This window comes from Netta rufina, assembly GCF_964035555.1.
Source record: "Netta rufina genome assembly, chromosome: 4".
In the NCBI taxonomy this organism is placed as follows: Eukaryota; Metazoa; Chordata; class Aves; order Anseriformes; family Anatidae; genus Netta; species Netta rufina.
Genome location: NC_140127.1, coordinates 50,043,673 through 50,057,675, shown reverse-complemented (window position 1 = coordinate 50,057,675; position 14,003 = coordinate 50,043,673). Strand labels below are relative to the sequence as shown.

The following is a 14,003-nucleotide window of genomic DNA, read 5'->3' as shown; positions in this document are numbered from 1 at the left end:
TTCACAAGGAATAAAAAATGGGGGGGGGGAGAGAGAAGAGGAACATCTGAAATACCAGATGATAGGGTTTTTTTTCCTACTAAAATAATAATAATAAAAAAATGCACGCTTTTCCTCAGAGTATTCCCATTTCCAAAAGTAAATGCTCATCTTATACTGAAATTATTAGAATGTAGTATTTTACATTTTTATATACTCATCTTAATTTTCAAGATGACAATGATACAAAGACACAAAGACAATTTTACAGGCAAATACATATCTATACACATGTATGCACACTCCACTATATGAAATTGACCACTCTGTGCACAAACTAAAGTATCCACGTGTGTGTTAAGTCTTCTCGGGACTAATATAGATGTTAACTGTAATTTCATGTATTATGGGTTTGCCACATGATTGGGACAACTTAGAATGGGTTCTCAACAATCAAAACAATGCTTATTTCAGTTTGCTATGATGTTTGTTTACCTGCATGAACTGAAACGATGCTTCAAAATCCTCCACAGGATACATCTTTACCCGAAAAAACTTCATTCCCATAATCAAACTGATGATACTTTGTACTACGTGAGGACTCTGTTCTTTTTGCCGCAGTTCTTTTAATTCGGTGACAAACTTTTTCCTAACAGCTTGAAACCTGAACAAAGGATATCAACAGCAATTACTGGCATTTTTAGTTACTTTTACATGATGTCTTCAACTTTGAACTCATGTCTTTATGCTGTTAATGGCACCTACAGTAAACAAAACACAGGCAAGATGAACCCTGATATTTAAAAGCGAGGTATTTAAGTGTCTATGATGATTAGCCCATTAGAATACACTTGTTAACAGAACAACAACTATGGACTGATTGCAAGCCTCCTTTCCCTGCACCTAGAGACTTACAGCAAAGCCGTTCAGTTTTGTACTGAAGATTATTCCTTGATTTGTTCAAATTATTGTGTTGGAAAGTGAGGAGGACATGCCAGAGCACACTAACTATTAGTTACTGGGGCCATTAATAAATGCTGCTGTATTAAATACTCCATAAGTCTAGAGTCATTTTTCCTGAACTTACTTTGATTGAGCAAGAACCCCTGTCACTTCTGCATATAAGTCTGCAATAATATGCACATTCCCAGTGTTGGTTCCTGAATACCTGAAAGAAAAGAAAAGCCATAAGTGTCAAATATATCCTTGTTCTTCTAAACCCTAAGAGAGTTCACAAATACAAAGAGAAAGATAACATTCCATACCATGGAGCATAACCACAAGAACAATGAAAGTCAAGCACAAAATGCATGGGTAACATTTAAAAGGGTGCAAATTTGTTGAGCAGACATACACTGCATAGGAAGTTTACTATTGTTATCTAACCTCAGAACTCTTTTCTGTCTGGTTGGCTATGCAAACCATTCTACGAAAAATAAACTATTATATTGAACACTGTGCTCTTTCAAGATATGTTTTCAGTTCTAAGATCATTGTTCTTTTACAGTATTATCGCCAAAGTGTTACATGTGAGGCAATCAAAGGCGAACAATCATCACAGGGAAGCACAGGCTGATAATACACACGTTTGAAGAATACAGATGAAACTTACCCTTCCTTATGTTTAAAGTGCTTAAAAGCCAAGTTTAGAACTTCATGTACTAAAGGATCTGGCACTGGATGAACAGGTATCTGAAATAAAAATATTATTTGCAGGTATGTAACTATGCATATGTGTGTGTATGAAGTACATAAACAGTACTGTATGTTGCCCTGGAGAAATATTTCCTACCCTTGCCAAAGGACAAATCCTCTGCTGGCATATAATGTCAATTTAATTCTGCAAGATATGAACATTTGCACAACCTGAAGATCTAAAAATTTAAGCAATGCTACATATTGCCAAAAATATTGAATTTATTTATATGTATTATTAGTCTCTTAAATTATTTTGCACACTGTCTTTTAGTGACTAAATTCATAATGAAATAAACATTTAGTAGTAATCTAAACACTACGAGTTTGTTATTAAATTTTATCAGACTATGTTAATATCTTGATTAGCATCTTTCTTTGATTTCTACCTTGCATGGTATTTATTACAGATTTATTACAATTATTACAGATTTAACCTCAAAATGCAATTAATCACTTACAAAGAAAGACAAAACCAAAAAATAAGAATGCAGAAGAAGTGATCATGTCAATTTAACACTTTCTGCAAATATAAGTAGCACAAGCATAAAAATTTTCGTAACACTAAGTAACAAATTAAAAATCATGCTTTGTTTAGAAGACCCTTTTAAAATGAGGTTGTTTAACACTACTGCTTTCCTCAGTTTCAAAATGAAACATTTGCCTAAAAATCAATATAACTTTTTTTAAAAAGCACTGTATATACATACATATATGTAACTCTGAAGTCATAATATACTTAAAATTTCAAAGCAGTTGATGTAGGGACTAGGACAATTACTGAATGTTACTGGTAAACAGTGATTAAAGACTAACAAAAATATATCAGAAGAAAAAAAATTATTGACTTGGCTACAGAAAATGAAGCACTTACTGCTTGGGAATTTCATACTCTCCTGTGTCAAGAAAGCTATTTATCCAAGAATTTCCGGTTACTGAAACAGGCTGTTTACATGCATATATAATATATAATACAATGAGTAATATATAGTCACTTAAATACAAGACTTTTATTCCTACACAGGTCATGCCTGTTGCCCTCTCTCCAGCTGTTCTGTGCTTGTTACATAAAAGGCTGGATTGCACGGTTTACACCCCATAAATCCAGTTTCTAAGAATTAAACAATGATAGGGCTTCCGAGAAGACAGGACGATGAATGGAATATGAATGTAAATACGTTTATTGACAGAAAGCCATCCTTTCCACACTTCTGACTGCCTAAAAGTAAATACTCTTTACAAGCAGAACACACAAACCCTCCTTCAGATAACATTTAAGACTGAACAATTCTTCTACTTGGCGTAGCTGGGTTCAGTGGCCCACTGAAGGTCTTTCCCAAAGGAAAATATCCTTACCAGGGCCCTTAGAAAAACAAACCGGGGCAGGGTGGGTGGAAAATATCATATACCTCATCTAGAAGTATAGTCTGATATGACTTGTGAATGCATTTAAATGCACAGAGAATCTTATCCCTTAGCTTGCAGAGGGGTGGTCTGTGTTAAAAACTTTTGTGGAATTTAGATATCAATCAAAATACGTGATGACAACCCAGTCCATCAGCCATGTAGATGTCTGTTTGCTGGGTTTCTACAGATGATGAGGAAAGACAAACAAAGTAATTTCTCCAACAGAAGAAACATGGCCAAAATCCAGAGACACTTCCACATTTAGAAATTCAAGACCAGATACAGAGAATCCCTACTAAAAGGAAAGTAGCCATCAAAACCACACCAGAGTATTTAATCAGTACTTCCTCCACTGCTTCAAAAGGTTGAAGAATGACCACTGAGGAAGTTGACTTCAGAAAAACCCTTGTCTGGAGTACAAGTATCAACAGCTCACCAAGCATCACAGGAGGCACCACATCAGACCTATCTCAGACTCTCTTTAAGCCAAAACTTTGGCACTTCTGAAATCTGCACAATTGGCAACACATTCTCTTCTCAACAGAAAAACTGGTACCACTTCAAAATACAGCAGCTTGCCCATACAGTACTGCAATCCTAAACAATTTCTCACTTTCTCAGTGAATGATCAGCAGCTCTAGACTGTGCTTTACTATTTTCATTTTCCTTGTACCACAAATAGGCCATACACAACTAAATAAACACCCTACAAATGATTTGCAAACGAAACCATATACCTTTCTTTACTAAATACAGAAAGCCATTTAATTTTCATATACCTGAAAAAAGTGTCTTTTTCATAAAAGACACAAAATACCTGACCAGATTTCTTGTCTCAAATACTTAAGTCTACATCTTTCAAATATTTTTATTAATATTTTATTAATATTTTTATCCTCTCTATAAGAAAAAAGGCTGTTACTTGAAGCCAAACTCTACCCTCTTGTGCATATACATATGCAAATTTTATATTAATAGAACTTGTGCATATGGATACCATCTAGAGCTACATTAGCAAAAGGCAAAACAAAATTGCACACCCTTTCCAATTAAGAAAAAAAAGCATTTTAGTCTTGCCATTCAATGACTTCATAATGTATTTCAAAAATGTTTAAGCACACAAAAGGTGCTGAACATGAATAAAATGCTATTTTTACAGTTTTGCTTTTTGTACTACATTAGCAGCTTTGGCTTAGAGGATCCAAGAACTGAGATAACACAGTGCATAATTTCAGCCTTATATGTGCTTATCATATATATGCTCCAATTTTGTATATAAAACTTTAGATGAGGTGACTAAAATTGACATAAAAAGCAAAAGATTAAAAGAAATTTGCCAAAGCAAAAGAGCTTACCTGTTTTAGAACCTCTATTAAAACTAAACAAAAAATGAAATCTACAGCTAAGTCCCTCCTTTCAAGTAGATAGTCTCTTTCGCGTTGTTGGTCATCTCTAAAATAAGAAATCAAGAACACATGTATCATACACATGAATGAACACAAATATTACACAGGAGACTACGTATCTTCCATGCAATCATAGCTGCACATATATAAAAATGCTTAGAAAAACTATTGAGTTTGGTGCAGCACTAATATCTTGACTCCTCCCCTGAAAGGGTCTGCCAACAAACAAAACAACTCAAAATGGAGACAACTAGCTCGTTACCAGGGTCCAACTTCCTTCTTTATATCAACCAAAAAGTCACTTCATGCGTATTGCCTGTGCACGTTAAATACAGTACTTCAAAGAAACCCATCCTCTTCCTCCACAGATTTAGGTAATGACAGATCAAAGGTATAATGCTTGTCAAAAAAGCACAAAGAACTTATATTTTCTTATAAGACAGAAAAATATATATATATATATTTTTTTTTTCAAGAAAAACTCTTACCCCTTTGATTTTGTGCTAGATCGAGGTCTGTATTCATAAGATTCATCTTCTGTTCCATTTTGACGCCTGTACCAGTCAAACAAGGTGCGTAATAAGGAGGGGAGACAGTGCTCTGCTACTGAGCTCATAGAGCTTATCAACTGAAAAAAAGGAGAAAAGGAGTTGAGCATGACAAAGCAATCAGATTTATATATTTACACATACAATATATTTAAATTTAAATATAGTTACACTTTCAGAGTGGTGTTTAACATTGTTTTAGGAATCATACATGTATATTGGATAATTTTACAAATTAGCAAAGGATGTTCCTGACTGCTTCCATCTGGATTTCTGAAGCATGCCTACCTTTACAGTATGACAGATAAAAGATAAACCTCCGAAATTGAGCAAGTATGTAACCTTGAAAACATGCTTCTTTGGTAATAATACAAATAAAACCAGCTTTTATTATTATTATTAGATATTCTAATCCACTGTAAATATACATTTGACTGGCCAGATCTTATTTTCAGCCTAACTCCTCTATCTACTGTCCTCTTTCAGAAAAGGTGGGTATGAATTACAAACTTCGTTGAAATTGTGTAAGTAACCTTGTTACAGAAGGAATACTTTAACATGGTATAAAACTTGAATTCTCTATGCTTTCTTTAACTTAAAATAACAGAACTCATCTGTGTTTGGAGGGAAGAAGAATGACTAGAGAAAGACAGCATAAAACAGCATAAAATTCCTGTCAGGAGGCACCGTTGAGCTAGTCAGTCCCCATACCTATGGCTAGAAAAAGAAATTACCACATTGCTCATAAACGTCACATATTGATTACCTCCTGCATCTTTCAAATGAAAGATTTCAACAAAAGCAATCCTCATGCTATAACTTATCTGTTACTCACTATTCTTTACTCCAGAAAAGTAAGGTAATGCCAATGTCATCATTTCTTTGTCCTTATCTAAGGGATCCTGCTTTTTTGGGTTTAGGGAAGACATGGGGAGAGGTTAAGCATAACAAAAACATAAAAGAATCTTTCACCTATCGGAAAACTTTATTCAACCAGTTTAACCAACTATTCAGGTCACAACATTTAAGTAGTATTTTTGACTATTTGAAAAATCCCTGACTAACACAAACAAGGACAAAGACCTTCCTCAAAATAAATAAATTATTACTCTGAAGTTTATAAAAGCATTACATCCCAGTACACAGTACAATCTATGCACAATGCAAATCTGAAGAGAAACTAGGTTTTATGAAGAATCTGATTAGATTAATGAAATTATTTTTAAAATTATTATTTTGTCTGTCATTAGGACACTCAATAAAAAAGGATTCAGTGGAAAAATGAAGCATGCTTGCTGCAGGTGGGGAACTCTCTTTGAGATAACTACACAAAAAAAAAAAAAGAAGGCATTTACAGAAAACACAAACCACACAAAGTCCAGTTAACACAAAAGAAAAAGAAACTAGAAAGACTGTGCAGGCTTGCTTGTTGCCTTGCATCTCAGAACAAGGGCTACATTTTGAGTATAGCTTTATTTTTACACTGATCTATGTTGAAATTTTTACAGCATGCTTTGGAAACCAAGTATTCTGCAAGCCTGTTCCTTGCACACTGGTATCCATACAAAAGAAACAGCCAGTTAACTGACCAACATACATCAGAGACTTCTAGAAATGGACAGTGAAAAAAAAAATCTCAATTTTACCACACTAAAATTATTGTGGTCTGAAATGCAGTGGTGTGTGATGAAATGGAATGCATACAAATCAAGATGTTGCTCAAGAGAAATTTCTGACAGGAAAGATGACTGAAAAAAAAGTTTATTGGAAAAATAATAATAGTGCTTTGGCAACAGAAAACTTATGAAGAGGGAGAGAATAGGAAAGAAAACCTATGAGCAAATTGGAGACTCTTGTGAGTCATTATTAAAACTATCATCCTTCAGTAATAGTAACAGGAAGCAGCATCCTTCAGTAGGGAACAGCATCAGAAAAAAAAAGAATTCAAAACACTAATTTGTATTGATGATGCTTAGAAAACTCTTCACCAAGGTTACATTAGCAAGAAATACATGTTTGCATCAGCCTGGGGTACTTAAAAACCTCTGTTGAGCCTACTAGCACTCTCTAATCATGAGAAGAAATTACAAGTTAAAAGCATTAAGACAGATAGACAGGAATAAATATTCAGAAAGCAAAAAGAAAGAACCTTCCTCATGAGTTTGTAAACTGAAGGTATTAGTCTCAGCATAAAGCCATCAACATAACCTGGTAATCAGAATGAAAGCTAGGGATAAGCTCTTGCTGAGGAAGGGGTTATGTGTGCATCATCAACCATAACAATCCAAAATGTATTTTTCTTTTGTTTGACATGGGAATCATAATATTTTTTGAACAGAATGTATTTCAGAATGTCCTGTCCATTGCCATTCTCCCAAAACCATTTTAACACTGGCAAAATACGTTAATTACTCCTTCTCTAAAAACAGAAAGTTCTTTCTCTCTAAAAATAACAGGAATGTATTAACTAAGTTGCCCAGGGCTATGTTCAGTGCTTAATGCAGCAACCTCACACATAATAGGCCAGGAACAGATTCAATGAACACCCAGAGTACCCTGTGCTGCCAATGTAAAATTTCCCCACAAAGCACTTCTACTCCCCTTCTCTCCCCCTGAGCTCATGGGTTTATCGCTATAAAAGAAAAAGAAGAAAGCTGCATTTGAAACTTTCCTAAACTTTTTCTTTAGGTCTTCCTATATGTTTTCAAAGTACAATAATGCTACAACCATTCACAAACACTCCAACAGTTACACAGTTTACACCATCCAGGGAAAGAAGCTGTATCATATGCTTTAAGAATTGCCATTGATAAAATGCTAACCCAAGAAACTGGATGGGACTGGACACCAGTCATCATGACGTGTATTTCCCAGAACGAAACAGCAAAGTGCACTCCAGCCTTAAAGGCCACAACACATTGCTAAGAGCTGCACTATGCCTATCCACCAGCAACACTGAGACGTAAGGAGAGAGAGAGATGCAAGGTCCCAGATTCCAGCTATGTACAAAGTCCTTAAAGCATTCCACTTGTGCCTGGTCACAAACAAGCCTGAACTCAAGAGACACATCTACTTTCAGTGAAGTCACTGAGATGGCCAATATTTGCTTCTGTGTGATCACAAAGTTTCTGGTGTCTTAAGACAAGGGTAGGAAATTGCCAACTATGATTCTTACAACAAACAGAAGAAAAATACAAGCTATTTCAGTTTCAAGCTGTACAAGCAAAAATATTTTAAGAAATGCAATATATGCTCTGTAAAAATTCCTCTCCAATAGCTTCCTGATGCACCAGGAATGATTGAGCATTAAAGTGCTACAATTTTTAACAGTTCAGAAGCTTACCAAATAAAAATTTTCTTATTTTCCAAAGTTTAATACCTTTAAGCTAAATTTAGATTTTTTGTTTCAATTAAAACCTTAATGACAAGTAAAAGAATTGTACTATTTGAAAATGAAAAAAATATTGATTTTGCAGAGCAGGCTCTAATAGCAGTTCTGGTTATATTTCCAATTGAAACAAATTTCAGCTAATTAAATAGCTAGTTTACTTTTTCATGATAGGGAGAGGCAACATAACACACCTTCCTTTTCCATCCCTCTGGTCTTCACTTAGTGAGCTTAAAGAATGACTTAACTAGGTCCCTTGCTCCCAGAGTCCCTCCTGTGTTTCAGCCGCTCCCTTTTTATTAACACCGTACAACACTTACTAGCTCAGTACCGTATTGGTAGAGCTAAAGCTCAGACTCCATGTCCTAAACTCCAAAGATCTCTGAATGAACAAGGTGGCTCAGCAACAGCTCTGGCTTCTCTGATCTTTCACTGGATGCAATGGCCATTCTGAATCCTCCTCTCGTGTATTTTCCCATTCTCTCTTCACTTTTCTGTCTTCCATACTGCAAACTACTGAGGGTTTTACATACCCAGCAACAGAGAGAAGCAGTCTTAATTTGTCAAACTATGTTCAAAATTACCTATCAAAATTCACCTTCCCTATCACCACTAGGAAGCCATTCTAAGTCTGATTCTCTCAAGATGTTTTTCAGTACCATTAAAATTCAGACCTTGATAAACCCAAATTAGATTATAAATATTGAAAGAACAAAATAAGAACTCAGATACATACATAAAAATCAAATTTCATTATTTTTCAGGCACTAAATTTTCTGAAAAATGTTTATTTCTATATTACAAATTTTCAGAAATTACATGCTTTGTTGTGTTTTTGTTTTTTAATTCTCTGCATTCAGCTTGCTTGTAGAACCTATACATGGTTTAATATATGAATACTAGTGATTGACAAAAAAAATCCTTAATTAGGAAAGAATTCTAGGGGGAAAGTTAGTAGAAAAAATAGTAATACTACTGATTTACAGATTTCCTTAGATCATCCCTATCATTCAGATTATTTTCCTCTTGGTTAGCTCTAAAACAAATACTGGAGCAACCAAGGAACTTATGTCACATCCGTCATAAGCCGTTTTCCTTGCTTGTGAGTTAGCTTTAATTTAGAAGATAATGGCCTTGTAGCACTTGGGATCAGAAAGCATTAAAAGGATAAGAGATATGGGGCAGGGAGGAGGTGTCTGGAAAATAAAATTATACATCAAATGTCATGTGCTAATATCTGTTTTCTCTTATAGTAAGGTAAAAAAAAGAAAGAGGTGCATGAATGGTTCTTAATTGAAAAACAGGGACAGCTCCATACACTGCAATATCTAATAACTGTAATAGAGCAATAATGGAAAGTTTAAAAAAACTGAGGAGGAGATATGGACAGAATATTAACCTTCATAAAGTAAGAGGCTACTCAATAACAGCTAAGAATAGGAACAGGTAAATAAGGGGGCACCATCTGGGTGCTGCCACTCCTTTGCAAGGAAGTGGTTAAAGGACAAAAACATGCTTGTATTAAGAAACAATTAGAAATACAATAAACATGAATAAATTGAGCAAAGAGTTATTCCAGGTACAGTTCAGTTACTGTAAGTGAAACATAATAGCCTTAGAGACTTTACACTCAAAAAAAGAAGTAACATCCTGAACCTGCCTTAAGCCTTCTGCTATAGAATTAAAAGGCATTCAGTAACTGCCACATTACTGAAATTAACTTTATTTGCTTGTAAAAGCAGAATGCCCAAACACCAAAATATTAATGATATAGGCTGAGGTTACACAAAGCCTGTAACAGGAATAGAAATAAACACAGTCTTTTTGTTCCTTACCATATTTCAGCAGCATTCCTCCAGCAGCTTTCACTGCCACCTTCAAATAATTTATTTAATCTTCTAGTTTCTTACGATCGTATTTTACCGTGGAAAATAAAGTCTCTTTTTTATTATTAATTTTTTAACAACATTCAAAGTCTAAGTCTTCTAAAGCTGATTCAGGCACCCTAATGGTTATATTCTAAGCCACCACAACAGAGGAAACTCTATGCTACTTAAAAAGAGGCCACCTTAATTCAATGCAAACTGCCTTCAATTACATGCCTCCTACCTGATCAAACTGAAGATCTTCACCTCTTTGAAGAGATCTGGACAAGAGCTTTTCCTGGAGAAAAAAAAAAAGTAAAGGGAAATATGAATCTCATTATGCAATCAATGAGAAAGACTCCTTTCTTGGTTATATTACAGAACAAAGAAATAACATAATACTATTTAACGTGAATAGTTAACATGCATTATTTTTCAGCCAGAACCATTTCTGAAGATATGAAGTATACTCACAAAATAAAAAAACACAGATCTAAAATTAAGTTGGTAGCATAACAGTAAAATGACCTAATGACCGTCAAACAGAACATCTTAAAACAACTCTCCCAAAGAGCTGGGCCTAAAGAATTGTGCTCAGTGAAGACAGCTGGCAATGTGTGCCACGCTGGACTTAGAAGGAAAGCCATTCCCTTCTGAATTAGGGAGCGGCGCTGGACTGAACAACTGCTCAGGTCATTTCCAATCTGCTCTTTTCCCTGAACTATAAAGGAAATGAGCTACAGAACCAAGCCCAGGAGAAGACGAATGTCAGTAATAACTTCCTTTACATTTGAAATACCCTCATACGGTACAGAAATGATACAGTATTATTGGAATTTAATTCTCACAATATTTCATTGCTACCAGTACCATAAAACATTATGGTAAAAGCAGAATTCAATTACATTAATGACAAAATAATTTAGTGAGAATTACAGCTTTGAGGAAAACAAAACACTCACGAACTGTAATAGGTACAACTACAAGAAATACAATTTTTAAAGGCTCTTACTAGGGCATCCTGGAAAGTTAAAACCACAACTAAGTCCTGCATATAGGTTCTGAGGGGCAATGATTTACAGATTTACTAAACCATAAGCCAAGTGCCAAAAAGCAAGCTTTAAAGGCATACTAAAATGAAGTAAAATATATAAAGATGAGCATTTCCAGCTAATTAAAGAGATGTTGAAGTACTTTTCACTGGAGGAGCTGCCCAGGGCCTGCTGTGGGACGCAGGGGAGGCGTTACGCTGTCAGCAGACCGCCAGGCCGCTCCGCTCCCACAGGCTGTGCCCAGCTAAGGCAAAGTAACTGCTCAGCAGCTCAGGGACAACACCCATGCTGTCAGGCTGCTGCCAGGAATGTAAAAAGTCAATATTGGGTGGCCTTTAACTCTTGCTGGGCTGAAACAGACAGACTATACAGTAAACGGATTCAAATGGGGATTGGGTGTTTTTTGCAGCAGATAGGGGAAGTTTCAAAGAGTAATGGGCACGTTCAAATTTTGTTTTCATTAGAATTCCCCCCCTCCACCCTTTTTTTGGCTGCAATGGAAACTTCTGCTGTAGGTGAATTCATGTTACCCATACCATGCTTCCAGATAAACTGCACAAATAATTGTAATCTTATTGATAAAGGGGGAACATGAGAAGTGTCCCACCCTATATAAACATCATATATGGCTGAACGAGCTGAGGGAAAATAACTGGAAAACTGTTTCCTGAGAAGAGGTGGACTTTCCTATAAAGCGAAGAAGTGACTTTCCCACTTGGTAGAAGTGAGGCTCCTTAAGCCTCCTCGTGACACAGTGGGTGTTTTTACCACAGTGCGACAACACTGCTATACAGGTGAACAAACACTGGGGTTATTATATCCATTGCATGTGCCTAAAACCAGACATAGCCAAACAAAAGAACACTACAAAATTAAAGAGAAATGATCCAGAAGTCTTTAGACAAGGAAGTTGATAGCCATGTCAACAGACAGCACATTATTTTTAAGATACTTCTGAAAATTTAGCTTGTTCTGTTTTCCCATTTGTACTAATTAAGACTTCTGTACATCAAGTGTTGATAAGATTTCTAAGATTTTTGTATCAGAAAGAATGAAGACATTACAAGTTCAGCATACTGTCTCTATATTTTTTTTAACAGCATTAAAATCTAACTGCCAAAAGGTAAATATCACTATAGTTAACACAATGCCTACCAAACAAATATGACAGGACCAAATAAAGACTCTTTAACTCAGTCACAGGTTTATCAAGGCCTTTGAATTATTTGTATGGCTTTAAAGTTCATTTTCTTTCAATGTATTTTTTCCGACACTGCTTTGTCATTGTCCCAGTTGTCTCACGTGACTTACAAAAATCTATCCAACCGCATGAAGTAAAGGTCTGGAAACTTTCACCAAATTAATAATTTAAGATTTATCTCCCTGGCTTCCTGAAGTTCAGAGAGAGATGGAAATAATAGGTCTGCATTTATCTTTTACAAGAGAAATGAAAATAAAACACTATTGAATTAACCAAAGAGCAGTCTGCTTCTGCAGAGAAGCAGAAATGTCAACATATGGCAAGCAGCAAAGATCAGGATGTAGACGTACGTGCACTGTGCAAACAACCGCGCCGGTGGAAACAGGCAGCACCCATTGGCGCCCCTCCAGGGCTCCCCTGTGCCAGCCCCTGGTAGCATGGACATCTCCGCGGGGCAGCGGAGCTGCTCGGGTAAAGGCAGCAAAAGCCGTGTGCTTGTTTCTGTCTTCCCTCACCTGCAAAAGCTACAGGTACCAAAGAGAGGAGTGATGCTGCCTTGCACCTCATCCCTTGCCTGCATAGTCAAAATGCTGAGCAGCACTTGCATTCGGTAAGTCAGGGCCCTGGACAGAAATGCAGTGTGTAGAATTTTACAGTTTTCAGACAAGCTTCTCAAAGTACCTAGACAAGACTTGCTGCAGCACACACTATCAGGCTTAGCAACGTTTACTTTCTCCATGATGCAAAGCATGTGCTAATGCCGCCAGCAGGTTTAAATATGGTACTGGCTTGGGCTTAAACACGAGACTGAACTGCAATTTAGTGAGTTAGCAGCTTACCCAGTTAACAGGGTGGTAACGTGGAGCAACCAGGTTAGACGGTCTGTTTGCCTTCTAGCCCTCTGTGCTTCCATTCAGCCTGACAAAACACGAGGTAACTGAACCTGTCACTTAGCTTTTTCGCTACTGTAGTTTGTCTCACGCCTGGGAAGGCTGGTATCAGGCCTCTCCGTTATCCTCTCTCAGCTGTGGAAGAGCACCTTAGACTACCAGAACTCAAATCTTGTTTGAGCCCCTCCTCCTTTAAAATGATGTACTACTACAAAAGACTTAGAAGAATTGATTTAAAAAGTAATAAAAGAAGGTGTATTAACTTCAATGACTCCCTAAAAGAAGGCAATTTGTTCCCATGGTTACGCTTGGTACTTGAACACCTGTTCAAGTTACTGCACTCTGAGAAACCCTTCCAGTAACTTTGGAAACGGCAGTATTCAAATTTTGCAGGTAGAGAGCTCTGAATTAATCACAGGCAGAGAAACCATTCAGTCGTTTTTTAAAATCACAACCCAGTTCCTGAATGAAACCCACGCATTTGGCAGCACACCTACCTTCCCTCTGCCCCCAGCCACTGTCCTGCTCCTAAGTTGCTGTTCTCTATCTGCTTGTATTCCCCTGCTGGCACG

General features: G+C 36.4%; 1 protein-coding gene across 8 annotated transcripts in view; it reads right to left on the bottom strand.

The window, feature by feature from the left end:
• FRYL (FRY like transcription coactivator) overlaps positions 1-14,003 on the bottom strand; it is a 170,888-nt gene that overhangs the window by 80,160 nt on the left and 76,725 nt on the right. For all 8 annotated transcript variants that reach the window (XM_084286220.1, XM_084286219.1, XM_084286214.1 and 5 more), the window contains 6 exons: positions 10,533-10,586; positions 4,976-5,115; positions 4,437-4,533; positions 1,592-1,671; positions 1,067-1,147; positions 475-643 (listed from right to left, as the gene is read on the bottom strand). In XM_084286220.1, the coding sequence (XP_084142346.1) occupies positions 475-643; positions 1,067-1,147; positions 1,592-1,671; positions 4,437-4,533; positions 4,976-5,115; positions 10,533-10,586 (621 nt within the window). The remainder of the gene's footprint in view (positions 1-474; positions 644-1,066; positions 1,148-1,591; positions 1,672-4,436; positions 4,534-4,975; positions 5,116-10,532; positions 10,587-14,003) is intronic.